The sequence below is a fragment of the Bufo gargarizans genome, chromosome 1, assembly GCF_014858855.1.
Source record: "Bufo gargarizans isolate SCDJY-AF-19 chromosome 1, ASM1485885v1, whole genome shotgun sequence".
In the NCBI taxonomy this organism is placed as follows: Eukaryota; Metazoa; Chordata; class Amphibia; order Anura; family Bufonidae; genus Bufo; species Bufo gargarizans.
This window is the reverse complement of record NC_058080.1, coordinates 85,648,216-85,667,199: the sequence shown is the minus strand read 5'-3', so window position 1 is coordinate 85,667,199 and position 18,984 is coordinate 85,648,216. Positions and strand designations below refer to the sequence as shown.

At 45.1% G+C, this 18,984-nt stretch overlaps 1 protein-coding gene across 1 annotated transcript in view; it reads right to left on the bottom strand.

The window, feature by feature from the left end:
• ARAP2 (ArfGAP with RhoGAP domain, ankyrin repeat and PH domain 2) overlaps positions 1–18,984 on the bottom strand; it is a 449,134-nt gene that overhangs the window by 43,882 nt on the left and 386,268 nt on the right. Inside the window, 2 exon segments of the mRNA XM_044276099.1 lie at positions 887–955; positions 1,035–1,182. Coding sequence (XP_044132034.1) covers positions 887–955; positions 1,035–1,182 — 217 coding nt within the window.

Sequence of the window (18,984 nt, the reverse complement as noted above, 5' to 3'; positions counted from 1 at the left end):
AGTGTTAGACTCTGTTCACACTAGCATCATAGCTTCTGTTTACAATGGAAGTCATGGAGCTGGAATTTACAGATAGATCCTTTTGTTTTTAGTGGGGCAGGGTTTTATCAGGGTTCAGAAAGTTTTGGTGAGAAGAATAGCACTGCACAGGGGCATAGCTACCATAAAAGCAGCTGCTACAGGGCCCAAAGTCAGGAAGGGGCCCAGGAGGTTGACAAATTGATTTATTTTCATGGCTCAGGGTACAGTGAGTATGGTACATCTCACTGGCACTGGTATTGCTCACCTGGTCTTCTTCTCCAGGCGCCTGCGCTGCACAGCACATAGCTTCAGGACGAGGCGTAGTGTGCATAGGAGCACACTATGGCCTGGTGTGTGCCTAAACACAGTTCTGCACAAAGAGCAGTGGTGCCCATAGGAGAAGAAAGGTAAGTATGTATTTTTTTGCTCTAAGGTGTGCATTAAGGGGACCGAGAGTGGGATTTTTTCAAAAAAATTTAGTGTGGGCCCAGTCAGTTCTAGTTACCCTACTGGCCATGCATACTACATTATACTTTAGAGATACTGCAAAACTTGCCAAAAGTCCCGACATGACCCCCAAATTCTGCTGTTAACAGAGGCTTAGCTCAAGTTACATGTTCAGCACCGGTTCTTACTTATGCAGAGATACGAGTAAGACTGGTAAATTTAAGTCCATGTAACTCATTCAGTCAGTCTTATGTTATCAGATTTAATTCACAGCAGCAGATAGTAAATGTGCTCTTCTGGTTAAATCCCCAATTTTGAAAAAGTTAAAGACGATACTAATTGAAAAAAATATTCACTATTCACAAAATAACAATGTCTCATGGCACATTGTAAGGGAAAATAAGATCATGCATATCACCTGGGTGTCATTCCATTTGGTGATAAAACGGTTTTCAATATCCATTTGATGCAGCTGTTCCTGGCTTATCTATTAAAAAATAAGACAAAAGTAACACTAGTCCACACTTTCCACAGCATTAAAAACTTACAAGCATGCCATATCCTACCTCAAAAATCTCAGCAAACCGACAGATCAGCTGCTCTACAACGCAGACTTCTGCTTCAAGCTGTCCATTGGTTTGAAAGAGGCAAGGAGCGAATGCTTTCGCCAAAGTTTGTGCATCAAGGTGATTGACATCTGAGCATTTTTGTATTCTGTGGCAAGGCAAAGGGAGACATTTTTTAGAATAATTGTTGAACACATTTAAATGATTTAATACATTGATAAATAAAGTGATCCTGGAGCAAATACAGTGTAGAAAAACAGCAGTCTGTACAATTGAAGATGCTACTACACTGTCCAAAAATATAAACGCAACACTTTCGGTTTTGCTCCCATTTTGCATGAGCGGAACTTAAACATCTGAAACTCTCAAATATTGTTTACAAATCTGTCTAAATCTGTGTTAGTGAGCACTTCTCCTTTGCTGAGAAAATCCATCTCACCTCACAGGTGTGGCATATCAAGGTGCTGATTAGACAGCATGAATATTGCACAGGTGTGCCTTAGACTGCCTACAATAAAAGCCCACTCTGAAATGTGCAGTTTGATCACACAGCACAATGCCACAGATGCCGCAGCGTTTGAGGGAGCGGGTAATTGGCATGCTGACTGCAGGAATGTCTACCAGAGCTGTTGCCCGTGCAATGAATATTTATTTCTCTACCATAAGCCGTATCCAAAGACATTTCTGAGAATTTGGCAGTACATCCACCAGCCTCACAACCGCAGACCACATGTAACCGGACGAGTCCCGATTTTCACTGTTCAGGGCAGATGGCAGACAGCATGTGTGGCGTTGTGTTGGTGAGCGGTTTGCTGACGTCAACGTTGTGGATCGAGTGGCCCATGGTGGCGGTGGGGTTATGGTATGGGCAGGCGTATGTTATGGACAACAAACATAGGTGCATTTTATTGATGGCATTTTGAATGCACAGAGATAATGTGACGAGATCCTGATACCCATTGTTGTGCAATTCATCCATGACCATCACCATTGCAGCATGATAATGCACGGCCCCATATTGCAAAGATCTGAACACAAATCCTGGAAGCTGAAAACATCCCAGTTCTTGCATGGCCAGCATACTCACCGGACATGTCACCCATTGAGCATGTTTGAGATGCTCTGGATCAGCGAATACGACAGCGTGTTACAGTTCCTGCCAATATTCTGCAACTTCACACAGCTATTAAAGAGGAGAGGACTAACATACCACAGGCCACAATCAACAATCTGAGCAACTCTATGCGACAGAGATGTGTTGCACTGTGTGAGGCAAATGGTAACCATACTGGATACTGACTGGTTTTCTGACCCCCCTCCCCCCCTCCTTTTAGTAAGGCAAAACTGTGCAAATTTCCGAGTGGACTTTTATTGTGGGCAGTCTATGGCACACCTGTGCAATATTTATGCTGTCTAATCAGCACCTTGATATGCCACACCTGTGAGGTGGGATGGATTATCTCTGCAAACACAGATTTAGACAGATTTGTGAACAATATTTGAGAATAATGGGTCTTTCGTGTATGTAGAAAATGTTTCAGATCTTTGAATTCAGCTCATGCAAAATGGGAGCAAAACCGAAAGTGTTGCATTTATATTTTTGGTCAGTGTATTTGACATATAATAGTAAATTGTTAGAAGATTTGATTGCTTAAGGCCTTGGTGTCAAGACTCCCTGATCTAAGAACTAAAAGTTACAGCACTCAGAAAACGTTTAACTTTTTGGGAAAGAATACTGATGGAGAATCTGTTTTGTGACAGAATGAAGATGACTCTTCATACAATAGGAGGTCCATAATATGATTTATTAAGTTTTACACTTTTGGGGCGAACTGATGTTTGACTTCACAATTGCCATATAGCTAATGAAACTTGACTATCATTCTCTAAAATCTAGTGGAAATCCCCATAAAAAAAATAGAGGACCAATTGGTTTACATGATCTTTACTATGGGAATGTATCACACCAGCTTGATAAAGGACTGTCAGGACACTGTGTGGTGTGTTTGGTGATGTTGGAGCTCTGAATAAAGTTTGCACTGATTTACATCAACTAAAATCATGAGCTATCCCATCATTTCACAATATTGGATATCTCCAGTACTCAGTGGCAATTGGCACAACAGGGAATGGCACCAATGCATACCATATGCCAGACCAACAAGGTCTTTCACACAAGAATGTTCCAAACAGTTGTTTTGGCCACGCCTAATGTTTTTGCTATCTCTCTGATGGGTTTGTTTTGGTTTTTTTCAGCCTAATGATGGCTTGCTTCACTGATAGTGTCAGCTCTTTGGATCTCATCTTGAGAGTTGACAGCAACAGATTCCAAATGCAAATAGCACACTTGAAATGAACTCTGGACCTTTTATCTGCTCATTGTAATTGGGATAATGAGGGAATAACACACACCTGGCCATGGAACAGCTGAGAAGCCAATTGTCCCATTACTTTTGGTCCCTTAACAAGTGGGAGGCACATATTCAAACTATTGTAATTCCTACACCGTTCACCTAATTTGGATGTAAATACCCTCAAATTAAAGCTGGCAGTCTGCAGTTAAAGCACATCTTGTTTGTTTCATTTCAAATCCATTGTGGTGTATAGAGCCCAAAATGATACAATTGTGTTGATGTCCCAATATTTATGGACTGACTGTATATCAGCTACTCAATACTTTCATTACAAGAGTCACGTAATATATAGGGATGAGCGAACTCGAACTGTATAGTTCGGGTTCGTACCGAATTTTGGGGTGTCCGTGACACGGACCCGAACCCGGACATTTTCGTAAAAGTCCGGGTTCGGGTTCGGTGTTCGTCGCTTTCTTGGCGCTTTTGTGACGCTTTCTTGGCGCTTTTTGAAAGGCTGCAAAGCAGCCAATCAACAAGCGTCATACTACTTGCCCCAAGAGGCCATCACAGCCATGCCTACTATTGGCATGGCTGTGATTGGCCAGAGCACCATGTGACCCAGCCTCTATTTAAGCTGGAGTCACATAGCGCCGCCCGTCACTCTGCTCTGATTAGCGTAGGGAGAGGTTGCGGCTGCGACAGTAGGGCGAGATTAGGCAGATTAACTCCTCCAAAGGACTTGATTAACTGATCGATCTGCAGCTGTGGATCATTGAGCTGCTGATCCTCAATTGCTCACTGTTTTTAGGCTGCCCAGACCGTTTGTCAGTCACATTTTTCTGGGGTGATCGGCGGCCATTTTGTGTCTTGTGGTGCGCCAGCACAAGCTGCGACCAAGTGCATTTAACCCTCAATGGTGTGGTTGTTTTTTGGCTAAAGCCTACATCAGGGTGAAGCTGTCACACCAAGTGCATTTAACCAGCAATAGTCTGTTCATTTTTTGGCCATATACAAAATCAGGGGCAAGCTGCGCCTGTCACCAAGTGCATTTAACCCTCAATGGTGTGGTTGTTTTTTGGCTAAAGCCTACATCAGGGTGAAGCTGTCACACCAAGTGCATTTAACCAGCAATAGTCTGTTCATTTTTTGGCCATATACAAAATCAGGGGCAAGCTGCGCCTGTCACCAAGTGCATTTAACCCTCAATGGTGTGGTTGTTTTTTGGCTAAAGCCTACATCAGGGTGAAGCTGTCACACCAAGTGCATTTAACCAGCAATAGTCTGTTCATTTTTTGGCCATATACAAAATCAGGGGCAAGCTGCGCCTGTCACCAAGTGCATTTAACCCTCAATGGTGTGGTTGTTTTTTGGCTAAAGCCTACATCAGGGTGAAGCTGTCACACCAAGTGCATTTAACCAGCAATAGTCTGTTCATTTTTTGGCCATATACAAAATCAGGGGCAAGCTGCGCCTGTCACCAAGTGCATTTAACCCTCAATGGTGTGGTTGTTTTTTGGCTAAAGCCTACATCAGGGTGAAGCTGTCACACCAAGTGCATTTAACCAGCAATAGTCTGTTCATTTTTTGGCCATATACAAAATCAGGGGCAAGCTGCGCCTGTCACCAAGTGCATTTAACCCTCAATGGTGTGGTTGTTTTCTGGCTAAAGCCTACATCAGGGTGAAGCTGTCACACCAAGTGCATTTAACCAGCAATAGTCTGTTTATTTTTTGGCCATATACTACATCAGGGGCAAGCTGCGCCCGTCACCAAGTGCATTTAACCCTCAGTAGTGTGGTTGGTCAAGCTGTGACACCAAGTGCATTTAACCAGCAATAGTCTGTTCATTTTTTGGCCATATACTACATCAGGGGCAAGCTGCGCCCGTCACCAAGTGCATTTAACCAGCAATAGTGTGGTTATTTTTTGGCCATATCCCAGTCTAATTCTGTCACTAAATCCATACCGGTCACCCAGCGCCTAAATACTAGGCCTCAAATTTATATCCCGCTAAATCTCTCGTTACCGCTGTCCTGTTGTAGCTGGGAAAGTTATTTAGTGTCCGTCAAAGCACATTTTTTGTTCTGGGTTGAAGTACAATTCCCAATTTAGCAATTTCATAATTTAGTGGTTTCTGCTATATCAGAGCTATTTGAAATCTATCCCTAAAAGGGTATATAATATTCAAGGTGCACATTGGGTCATTCAGAATAACTTCACACACACCCGCTACTGTGTATTTTCAAGTCTAATTCTGTCACTAAACCCATACCTGTCACCCAGCGCCTAAATACTAGGCCTCAAATTTATATCCTGCTAAATCTCTCGTTACCGCTGTCCTGTTGTAGCTGGGAAAGTTATTTAGTGTCCGTCAAAGCACATTTTTTGTTCTGGGTTGAAGTACAATTCCCAATTTAGCAATTTCATAATTTAGTGGTTTCTGCTATATCAGAGCTATTTGAAATCTATCCCTAAAAGGGTATATAATATTCAAGGTGCACATTGGGTCATTCAGAATAACTTCACACACACCCGCTACTGTGTATTTTCAAGTCTAATTCTGTCACTAAACCCATACCTGTCACCCAGCGCCTAAATACTAGGCCTCAAATTTATATCCTGCTAAATCTCTCGTTACCGCTGTCCTGTTGTAGCTGGGAAAGTTATTTAGTGTCCGTCAAAGCACATTTTTTGTTCTGGGTTGAAGTACAATTCCCAATTTAGCAATTTCATAATTTAGTGGTTTCTGCTATATCAGAGCTATTTGAAATCTATCCCTAAAAGGGTATATAATATTCAAGGTGCACATTGGGTCATTCAGAATAACTTCACACACACCCGCTACTGTGTATTTTCAAGTCTAATTCTGTCACTAAACCCATACCTGTCACCCAGCGCCTAAATACTAGGCCTCAAATTTATATCCTGCTAAATCTCTCGTTACCGCTGTCCTGTTGTAGCTGGGAAAGTTATTTAGTGTCCGTCAAAGCACATTTTTTGTTCTGGGTTGAAATACAATTCCCAATTTAGCAATTTCATAATTTAGTGGTTTCTGCTATATCAGAGCTATTTGAAATCTATCCCTAAAAGGGTAGATCATATTGAAGGTGCACATAGGGTCATTCAGAATAACTTCACACACACCCGCTACTGTGTATTTCCAAGTCTAATTCTGTCACTAAACCCATACCTGTCACCCAGCGCCTAAATACTAGGCCTCAAATTTATATCCCGCTAAATCTCTCGTTACCGCTGTCCTGTTGTAGCTGGGAAAGTTATTTAGTGTCCGTCAAAGCACATTTTTTGTTCTGGGTTGAAGTACAATTCCCAATTTAGCAATTTCATAATTTAGTGGTTTCTGCTATATCAGAGCTATTTGAAATCTATCCCTAAAAGGGTATATAATATTCAAGGTGCACATTGGGTCATTCAGAATAACTTCACACACACCCGCTACTGTGTATTTCCAAGTCTAATTCTGTCACTAAACCCATACCTGTCACCCAGCGCCTAAATACTAGGCCTCAAATTTATATCCTGCTAAATCTCTCGTTACCGCTGTCCTGTTGTAGCTGGGAAAGTTATTTAGTGTCCGTCAAAGCACATTTTTTGTTCTGGGTTGAAGTACAATTCCCAATTTAGCAATTTCATAATTTAGTGGTTTCTGCTATATCAGAGCTATTTGAAATCTATCCCTAAAAGGGTATATAATATTCAAGGTGCACATTGGGTCATTCAGAATAACTTCACACACACCCGCTACTGTGTATTTTCAAGTCTAATTCTGTCACTAAACCCATACCTGTCACCCAGCGCCTAAATACTAGGCCTCAAATTTATATCCTGCTAAATCTCTCGTTACCGCTGTCCTGTTGTAGCTGGGAAAGTTATTTAGTGTCCGTCAAAGCACATTTTTTGTTCTGGGTTGAAGTACAATTCCCAATTTAGCAATTTCATAATTTAGTGGTTTCTGCTATATCAGAGCTATTTGAAATCTATCCCTAAAAGGGTATATAATATTCAAGGTGCACATTGGGTCATTCAGAATAACTTCACACACACCCGCTACTGTGTATTTTCAAGTCTAATTCTGTCACTAAACCCATACCTGTCACCCAGCGCCTAAATACTAGGCCTCAAATTTATATCCTGCTAAATCTCTCGTTACCGCTGTCCTGTTGTAGCTGGGAAAGTTATTTAGTGTCCGTCAAAGCACATTTTTTGTTCTGGGTTGAAATACAATTCCCAATTTAGCAATTTCATAATTTAGTGGTTTCTGCTATATCAGAGCTATTTGAAATCTATCCCTAAAAGGGTAGATCATATTGAAGGTGCACATAGGGTCATTCAGAATAACTTCACACACACCCGCTACTGTGTATTTCCAAGTCTAATTCTGTCACTAAACCCATACCTGTCACCCAGCGCCTAAATACTAGGCCTCAAATTTATATCCTGCTAAATCTCTCGTTACCGCTGTCCTGTTGTAGCTGGGAAAGTTATTTAGTGTCCGTCAAAGCACATTTTTTCGTTCTGGGTTGAAATACAATTCCCAATTTAGCAATTTCATAATTTAGTGGTTCCTGCTATATCAGAGCTATTTGAAATCTATCCCAAAAAGGGTATATAATATTCAAGGTGCACATAGGGTCATTCAGAATAACTTCACACACACGCTTCTGTGCATTTCCAAGTCTAATTCTGTCACTAAATCCATACCGGTCACCCAGCGCCTAAATACTAGGCCTCAAATTTATATCCCGCTGAATTTGAATACAATACATTGGGCCAAATAATATATTTGTTGTTGTGGTGAACCATAACAATGAGAAAAACATCTAGTAAGGGACGCGGACGTGGACATGGTCGTGGTGGTGTTAGTGGACCCTCTGGTGCTGGGAGAGGACGTGGCCGTTCTGCCACATCCACACGTCCTAGTGTACCAACTACCTCAGGTCCCAGTAGCCGCCAGAATTTACAGCGATATATGGTGGGGCCCAATGCCGTTCTAAGGATGGTAAGGCCTGAGCAGGTACAGGCATTAGTCAATTGGGTGGCCGACAGTGGATCCAGCACGTTCACATTATCTCCCACCCAGTCTTCTGCAGAAAGCGCACAGATGGCGCCTGAAAACCAACCCCATCAGTCTGTCACATCACCCCCATGCATACCAGGGAAACTGTCTCAGCCTCAAGTTATGCAGCAGTCTCTTATGCTGTTTGAAGACTCCGCTGGCAGGGTTTCCCAAGGGCATCCACCTAGCCCTTCCCCAGCGGTGAAAGACATAGAATGCACTGACGCACAACCACTTATGTTTCCTGATGATGAGGACATGGGAATACCACCTCAGCATGTCTCTGATGATGACGAAACACAGGTGCCAACTGCTGCGTCTTTCTGCAGTGTGCAGACTGAACAGGAGGTCAGGGATCAAGACTGGGTGGAAGACGATGCAGGGGACGATGAGGTCCTAGACCCCACATGGAATGAAGGTCGTGCCACTGACTTTCACAGTTCGGAGGAAGAGGCAGTGGTGAGACCGAGCCAACAGCGTAGCAAAAGAGGGAGCAGTGGGCAAAAGCAGAACACCCGCCGCCAAGAGACTCCGCCTGCTACTGACCGCCGCCATCTGGGACCGAGCACCCCAAAGGCAGCTTCAAGGAGTTCCCTGGCATGGCACTTCTTCAAACAATGTGCTGACGACAAGACCCGAGTGGTTTGCACGCTGTGCCATCAGAGCCTGAAGCGAGGCATTAACGTTCTGAACCTGAGCACAACCTGCATGACCAGGCACCTGCATGCAAAGCATGAACTGCAGTGGAGTAAACACCTTAAAACCAAGGAAGTCACTCAGGCTCCCCCTGCTACCTCTTCTGCTGCTGCCGCCTCGGCCTATTCTGCTGCTGCCGCCTCGGCCTCTTCCTCCGCCTCTGGAGGAACGTTGGCACCTGCCGCCCAGCAAACAGGGGATGTACCACCAACACCACCACCACCACCTCCGTCACCAAGCGTCTCAACCATGTCACACGCCAGCGTTCAGCTCTCCATCTCACAAACATTTGATAGAAAGCGTAAATTCCCACCTAGCCACCCTCGATCCCTGGCCCTGAATGCCAGCATTTCTAAACTACTGGCCTATGAAATGCTGTCATTTAGGCTGGTGGACACAGACAGCTTCAAACAGCTCATGTCGCTTGCTGTCCCACAGTATGTTGTTCCCAGCCGGCACTACTTCTCCAAGAGAGCCGTGCCTTCCCTGCACAACCAAGTATCCGATAAAATCAAGTGTGCACTGCGCAACGCCATCTGTAGCAAGGTCCACCTAACCACAGATACGTGGACCAGTAAGCACGGCCAGGGACGCTATATCTCCCTAACTGCACACTGGGTAAATGTAGTGGCAGCTGGGCCCCAGGCGGAGAGCTGTTTGGCGCACGTCCTTCCGCCGCCAAGGATCGCAGGGCAACATTCTTTGCCTCCTGTTGCCACCTCCTCCTTCTCGGCTTCCTCCTCCTCTTCTTCCACCTGCTCATCCAGTCAGCCACACACCTTCACCACCAACTTCAGCACAGCCCGGGGTAAACGTCAGCAGGCCATTCTGAAACTCATATGTTTGGGGGACAGGCCCCACACCGCACAGGAGTTGTGGCGGGGTATTGAACAACAGACCGACGAGTGGTTGCTGCCGGTGAGCCTCAAGCCCGGCCTGGTGGTGTGTGATAATGGGCGAAATCTCGTTGCAGCTCTGGGACTAGCCAATTTGACGCACATCCCTTGCTTGGCGCATGTGCTGAATTTGGTGGTGCAGAAGTTCATTCACAACTACCCCGACATGTCAGAGCTGCTGCATAAAGTGCGGGCCGTCTGTTCGCGCTTCCGGCGTTCACATCCTGCCGCTGCTCGCCTGTCTGCGCTACAGCGTAACTTCGGCCTTCCCGCTCACCGCCTCATATGCGACGTGCCCACCAGGTGGAACTCCACCTTGCACATGCTGGACAGACTGTGCGAGCAGCAGCAGGCCATAGTGGAGTTTCAGCTGCAGCACGCACGGGTCAGTCGCACTACAGAACAGCACCACTTCACCACCAATGACTGGGCCTCCATGCGAGACCTGTGTGCCCTGTTGCGCTGTTTCGAGTACTCCACCAACATGGCCAGTGGCGATGACACCGTTATCAGCGTTACAATACCACTTCTATGTCTCCTTGAGAAAACACTTAGGGCGATGATGGAAGAGGAGGTGGCCCAGGAGGAGGAGGAGGAGGAGGAGGAAGAGGGGTCATTTTTAGCACTTTCAGGCCAGTCTCTTCGAAGTGACTCAGAGGGAGGTTTTTGGCAACAGCAGAGGCCAGGTACAAATGTGGCCAGCCAGGGCCCACTACTGGAGGACGAGGAGGACGAGGATGAGGAGGAGGTGGAGGAGGATGAGGATGAAGCATGGTCACAGCGGGGTGGCACCCAACGCAGCTCGGGTCCATCACTGGTGCGTGGCTGGGGGGAAAGGCAGGACGATGACGATACGCCTCCCACAGAGGACAGCTTGTCCTTACCCCTGGGCAGCCTGGCACACATGAGCGACTACATGCTGCAGTGCCTGCGCAACGACAGCAGAGTTGCCCACATTTTAACCTGTGCGGACTACTGGGTTGCCACCCTGCTGGATCCACGCTACAAAGACAATGTGCCCACCTTACTTCCTGCACTGGAGCGTGATAGGAAGATGCGCGAGTACAAGCGCACGTTGGTAGACGCGCTACTGAGAGCATTCCCAAATGTCACAGGGGAACAAGTGGAAGCCCAAGGCCAAGGCAGAGGAGGAGCAAGAGGTCGCCAAGGCAGCTGTGTCACGGCCAGCTCCTCTGAGGGCAGGGTTAGCATGGCAGAGATGTGGAAAACTTTTGTCAACACGCCACAGCTAACTGCACCACCACCTGATACGCAACGTGTTAGCAGGAGGCAACATTTCACTAACATGGTGGAACAGTACGTGTGCACACCCCTCCACGTACTGACTGATGGTTCGGCCCCATTCAACTTCTGGGTCTCTAAATTGTCCACGTGGCCAGAGCTAGCCTTTTATGCCTTGGAGGTGCTGGCCTGCCCGGCAGCCAGCGTTTTGTCTGAACGTGTATTCAGCACGGCAGGGGGCGTCATTACAGACAAACGCAGCCGCCTGTCTACAGCCAATGTGGACAAGCTGACGTTCATAAAAATGAACCAGGCATGGATCCCACAGGACCTGTCCGTCCCTTGTCCAGATTAGACATTAACTACCTCCCCATAACCATATATTATTGGACTCCAGGGCACTTCCTCATTCAATCCTATTTTTATTTTCATTTTACCATTATATTGCAAGGCTACCCAAAGTTGAATGAACCTCTCCTCTGCCTGTGTGCTAGGCCTAAATATATGCCAATGGATTGTTGCAGTGGTGGCTGACGTGAAGCCTCATTCTCTGCTATGACATGCAGACTGATTCTCTGGTGACATGAAGCCAGATTGTCTGTTACGGGACCTCTCTCCTCTGCCTGGGTGCTGGGCCTGAATTTATGACAATGGACTGTTGCAGTGGTGGCTGACGTGAAGCCTGATTCTCTGCTATGACATGCAGACTGATTCTCTGCTGACATGAAGCCAGATCCTCTGTTGCGGGACCTCTCTCCTCTGCCTGGGTGCTGGGCCTAAATTTATGAAAATGGACTGTTGCAGTGGTGGGTGACGTGAAGCCTCATTCTCTGCTATGACATGCAGACTGATTCTCTGCTGACATGAAGCCAGATTGTCTGTTACGGGACCTCTCTCCTCTGCCTGGGTGCTGGGCCTAAATATCTGACAATGGACTGTTGCATTGGTGGCTGACGTGAAGCCTGATTCTCTGCTATGATATGAAGACTGATTCTCTGCTGACATGAAGCCAGATTGTCTGTTACGGGACCTCTCTCCTCTGCCTGTGTGCTAGGCCTAAATATATGCCAATGGATTGTTGCAGTGGTGGCTGACGTGAAGCCTGATTCTCTGCTATGACATGCAGACTAATTCTCTGCTGACATGAAGCCAGATTGTCTGTTACGGGACCTCTCTCCTCTGCCTGGGTGCTGGGCCTAAATTTATGAAAATGGACTCTTACAGTGGTGGGTGACGTGAAGCCTGATTCTCTGCTATGACATGAAGACTGATTCTCTGCTGACATGAAGCCAGATTGTCTGTTACGGGACCTCTCTCCTCTGCCTGGGTGCCGAGGCCTAAATATCTGAGAATGGACTGTTCCAGTGGTGGGTGACGGGAAGCCAGATTCTCTGCTATGGAACCTCTCTCCAATTGATTTTGGTTAATTTTTATTTATTTAATTTTTATTTTAATTAATTTCCCTATCCACATTTGTTTGCAGGGGATTTACCTACATGTTGCTGCCTTTTGCAGCCCTCTAGCCCTTTCCTGGGCTGTTTTACAGCCGTTTTAGTGCCGAAAAGTTCGGGTCCCCATTGACTTCAATGGGGTTCGGGTTCGGGACGAAGTTCGGATCGGGTTCGGATCCCGAACCCGAACATTTCCGGGATGTTAGGCCGAACTTCTCGAACCCGAACATCCAGGTGTTCGCTCAACTCTAGTAATATACTGTAATTATTGAGGCATTATGCCAATTTGTTATGGAGAAAATATAAAAGGAATGTCAAAGGTATTACAGATTAATGCTGGTTCAGTTCTATTGCACTAAATATATGTGCAATGTACAGAATCTGACTTCATTTAAATATGAAATATTCATAAACTCATTATTTCCCTAAAGAAAGTTTGCTAGAATTCTGTTACACATTAGCATTATTTCACTTAATGTTGGTACTTATTTCTAGCTAGAATGGTTACTGATTCTCTAGGAGAACAATTTCCTGTGAAAATGTCAAGAAAGAGCCTGGAAGAGAAATCCCGAGAGTCGATGTTTACTTACAGATTTTGCTGATCTACATTACTTCACCCTTTAACAGAACATCGGTATCTAGAGTAACATTATGTTGCTGTGGAAGCAGCAGAGAGAGAGCATTTTGCAGAGGTAATGTACAACCAGCCCATTTATTTCCAGTCTAAACATGTATGATCTTTCCTTATCCACATTTTATTCATTCCATGGGCATTGCACTTTTTGTAGACTGTTTCGCAAACCACAGCAGACACATTTTTTAATCAATAGGAGAAAACTGATATTCGGAGAAAATTATTAATATATTCCCTTTATTTTAATCCCTATTTAATATGATAGTGCTCTTTACTCAAGTCCAAATGTTAGGAATGAATGATCAAGGTACTGGATGAGTGGATTTTTAAAAGTATTAGACAATTTTAGTATTTAGATGAATGCAGGATTTTTTGAATAACAAGGTCATGACTAGAGATGAGCAAACTTCTAAAAAATTTGATTCGGTCGGTTCCCAGAATTTTCTAAAAAGATTTGATGCAATACAAATTTATTTGTGGAGAATAGTTACTTTCCTGGCTGCAAAGAGCAGAGTGGTGTAGAACACTGTGTCTTGCAGTAACACGCATAGGGAGTCTGCTGAGGTAGTGAAACAATACTGTGAGTCAGTATGACATGCAGATGACAGGTGTCGCTCTTAGAATCACTGCACTCATTTGGTCAATTACGGGGCCAAAACTGACCAAATAACTCAAGTGTGAACTCAGCCTTACAGATCAGTGTTAGCGCCAGGTAAAAAGAACCATGCAGAGGCCCAAGATCCTACTATAGCATGAAAGAGCACACTCCTTTTACACCGTTGTCAGCTGATTCCACATAGATGTCTACAGAATCTGTTCTATTAAACGCTTATACAAGTAGAGCCCCTGAGACAGAGTGGAGAGGTGTCATCAGTAAGTTTGTGTTGACGTCACTGATTATTTTGCCCTTCCTCTGATCCATCAGAACAATAACACCCAGAAAATGGATTCTGTCTGTTCAGCATCCTCCTTCACTAGGTCAGCATTTGGTCAGTAATCGATCAGTATTGCTAAAGCCAAATACTAACAGGAATTGATCAAAAACAGAGATGACACATGAATGTAATCTCTGCATGTCTTGTGTTTTGTACCCACTCCCGCTTTTGGCTACCAAATCATAAGCCAATTCTGATGCAAAATAGGGACCATGTCATACAGGCCTTACAGCTGCTACATAGACAGGATCATGGCCAGGTCTCATGGTCAGCTCTCATTTTTCCTTCGAATGACAAATAAAGTCACCTCCTCAAAGGGCCTGAGCAAACGGCAGGTGTCATGCATGAGCTTCCACTGGCTAACATCAAAGTTACACAGGAGAGTACCTTTGTCAGCTTGAATCATCAAAGAATTGTTTATGGCCTTGCTCTGTTCATATAATTGCTCCAACATATGGAGGGTGGAAACATTGCATATCAGCCTATATTGGGGGACACCATTCTGCCACTGCAACTCAAGGAGGGTGTGCTTTTCAGTGTACGAGTGGCTAAAGTGCATTCAAAGTTTCCTGGCCATTTTCAGGATGTGTTTCAGATGGGGTAAAGACTTCAGGAACCGCTTTACAACCAGATTGAACACGTGCGCCAGGCTGGGTGCATGGTTTAGCCCTCCTTGATACAGTGCCGACACCATGTTTTTCCTGTTGTCGGTCACAATGGTTCCATTTTTGAGATGTCGAGGAGGAAGTCAGAATTTGATTTCTTGATGATGGACATGGATCAGTTCCTCCCCTGTGTGACTCCGTTTGCCCAGGCAAACTAGGTGTAAAACAGCGTGACACCGCCTTGCCCTGCACATGTGGTATGCTGGAGGAGCACTGTGAATTGTCCATGCAGTGGAGGCTGAGGACACAGTGGAGGATGAGGAGGCAGAGGCGGACATTGTCGCAGGACCAACGTCGTGAGAACATGGATGCGGAAGCAGCGTCACCTGGCCAAGTTGCTGGTTTGGCTGGGCAGGAACCACATTTACCCAGTGGGCCGTAAAGGACATATATTGTCCTCGCCTGTAGTTACAGCTCCACATGTCGGCGCTGCCATGCACTTTGGCAGAGACCAACAGGCCCAAGGACTTGCCTACCTTCTGTTTTACATATGCGTGCAGGGCCGAAACTGCCTTTTTCACACAGAAATGACAGCTTGGGAATCTCCACCTCGGCTCAGCACAAGCCATCAGTTCTCTGAAAGGTGCAGAGTCCACCACTTGGAAAGGGAGGGATTGCAGCACAAGCAACTTGGCCAGGAGCACTTTCAGATTCTGCGCCTTTGAATGAGTGCACGCATGACTATTGTCTCTTGGCAATCACTTCTGTGATCAATTGCTTACGGAATGACTGATGAGGGGTACGAGGAGGAGGAGCAGGAGCATCAGGAACAGTAGATGATGGGAATTACAGACAGCTCTCTTCGGCTAAGGTGGTGGAGCCTTGACTACATGAATTTGGGTGTGTAATGCAGCAGTTGCTTGACCGCTCGCAACACCTGCTTTCACGCAACTTTCTTCATCACTTTCTTGATCACTACTTTCCCGCCTACCGGAGGAAACGGCGGATGTCTCCTCCAGATTTTGGCTAGGCAGTAGCTGCTGACTCTTCTCTAGTAGCTCATCCTCTCTGAAAAGTGGAGCCGAGCCTACTGCATATAATACTTCTTGTGCTGAGGGAACTGAAAATGACAGAGGAAGTTTCAGGACAGGTGGGGCATGTGGACTAAGCGTTGTGTCTGAGGAACCCACCGGCTCTTGACTGGGGGTGTCTGATGTCACTTGCGACGAAGTCGAAGACCAAGTCAACCATTCAATCACTGCTGGGTTGCTGGTCAAGACACAACCCCTAGATGACACCAGGAGCTCCTGCCTCTCACTGTGACTCCTCAGCTGCCTGCAACATGTCACATGCTGCCTAAAACATGTCACCTGTCTGCCAGACATACTGTATAATAAAATAATTAAATTAAAATAATACCCCCCAAAATAGGCTGCAGTACAATGTAACTTCACCGCTGAACTGCAATTAAGACATATATATATATATATAAATATATATTGCTAATTAATAAATCCTTCCCCCAAAAAATAACAACAACAATTTACCGCAGAACGGCAATTAAAACTTATTCTTTTTCCTATTACCACACCCCAAAAAAAAGAAATATAATAATCACAATTAACAGCAGAACGGCTAATGGGACATATGTATATTTCCTTTTAATACATCACTTAAATGGCAGTAGTACAATGTACCGTATTTTTCGTCCCATAAGACGCACTTTTTCCACCAAAAGTGGGGGGGAAATGGAAGTGAGTCTTATGGGGAGAATGCTGTTATTTTTACATTGCTAACACTGATAGATCACACAGTGCAGCGATGTATCAGAGGGGAGGGAGGAGGGTCTGGAGGCCGGCAACTGTCACTGTACTCCTACACCGGGCCCCATCAGTCACAGCAGTATACATATCTAAACACTATTCCTTAACTTCCAGTAACTTTAAAGCAGCGCTATCCTGTTTGTTTACTTCTTACAATTAAGCTCCGTTAACAGGCAGAGCGGGCGGCGGCATAATGTCACTCACTCACGTCACGTGCCTGCTCCACCCACTTTATAAATGAAGCAGGCGGAACAGGCGCGTGACGGGAGTGAGTGACATTACGCCGCCACCTGCTCTGCCTGTTACCGGAGCATGATTCTAAGTAGTAAACAAACAGAATAGCACTGCTTTAAAGTTAAAGTTACTGGAGGTTAAGAATTACTGTTTAGATATGTACAGTACAGACCAAAAGTTTGGACACACCTTCTCATTCAAAGAGTTTTCTTTATTTTCATGACTATGAAAATTGTAGATTCACACTGAAGGCATCAAAACTATGAATTAACACATGTGGAATTATATACATAACAAAAAAGTGTGAAACAACTGAAAATATGCCATATTCTAGGTTCTTCAAAGTAGCCACCTTTTGCTTTGATTACTGCTTTGCACACTCTTGGCATTCTCTTGATGAGCTTCAAGAGGTAGTCACCTGAAATGGTTTTCACTTCACAGGTGTGCCCTGTCAGGTTTAATAAGTGGCATTTCTTGCCTTTGAAATGGGGTTGAGACCATCAGAAGCGTTGTTGAGAAGTCAGGTGGATACACAGCTGATAGTCCTACTGAATAGACTGTTAGAATTTGTATTATGGCAAGAAAAAAACAGCCAAGTAAAGAAAAACGAGTGGCCATCATTACTTTAAGAAATGAAGGTCAGTCAGTCTGAAAAATTGGGAAAACTTTGAAAGTGTCCCCAAGTGCAGTCACAAAAACCATCAAGCGCTACAAAGAAACTGGCTCACATGCGGACCGCGGAACTGTTAAGAGGAGACTGTGTGAATCAGGCCTTCATGGTAGAATGTCTGCTAGGAAACCACTGCTAAGGACAGGCAACAAGCAGAAGAGACTTGTATGGGCTAAAGAACACAAGGAATGGACATTAGACCAGTGGAAATCTGTGCTTTGGTCTGATGAGTCCAAATTTGAGATCTTTGGTTCCAACCACTGTGTCTTTGTGCGACGCAGAAAAGGAGAACGGATGGACTCTACATGCCTGGTTCCCACCGTGAAGCATGGAGGAGGAGGTGTGATGGTGTAAGAGTGCTTTGCTGGTGACACTGTTGGGGATTTATTCAAAATTGAAGGCATACTGAACCAGCATGGCTACCACAGCATCTTGTAGCGGCATGCTATTCCATCTGGTTTGCGTTTAGTTGGACCATCATTTATTTTTCAACAGGACAATGACCCCAAACACACCTCCAGGCTGTGTAAGGGCTATTTGACCATGAAGGAGAGTGATGGGTGCTGTGCCAGATGACCTGGCCTCCACAGTCACCGGACCTGAACCCAATCAAGATCGTTTGGGGTGAGCTGGACCGCAGAGTCAAGGCAAAAGGGCCAACAAGTGCTAAGCATCTCTGGGAACTCCTTCAAGACTGTTGGAAGACCATTTCAGGTGACTACCTCTTGAAGCTCATCAAGAGAATGCCAAGAGTGTGCAAAGCAGTAATCAAAGCAAAAGGTGGCTTCTTTGAAGAACCTAGAATATGACATATTTTCAGTTGTTTCTCACTTTTTTGTTATGTATATAATTCCACATGTGTTAATTCATAGTTTTGATGCCTTCAGTGTGAATCTACAATTTTCATAGTCATGAAAATAAAGAAAACTCTTTGAATGAGAAGGTGTGTCCAAACTTTTGGTCTGTACTGTATACTGCTGTGGGCCTGGTGTATTGGGGGACACTGTAATGGGGGGGGGATCTGTGGATGGCACATATAGCATAAAATGCTTTATAATGTCATCAACAGATCCACCCATAGCATGGTCATCCACAGATTCCCCCTCCCTATAACAGTGTCATCCAAATATCCCCCTCTCCAGAACAGCATCATCCACTGATCCTCCTCCCATAACAGTGTTACCCCCTCCCCATAAAAGTGCCATCCACAGATCCCCCATAACAGTACCATCCAAAGATCCCGCTCCCCATAACAGCGCCATCCACAGATCCTCCTCCCATAACAATGCTGCCCCCTCTCCATAACAGTGCCATCCACAGATCCCCCATAACAGTA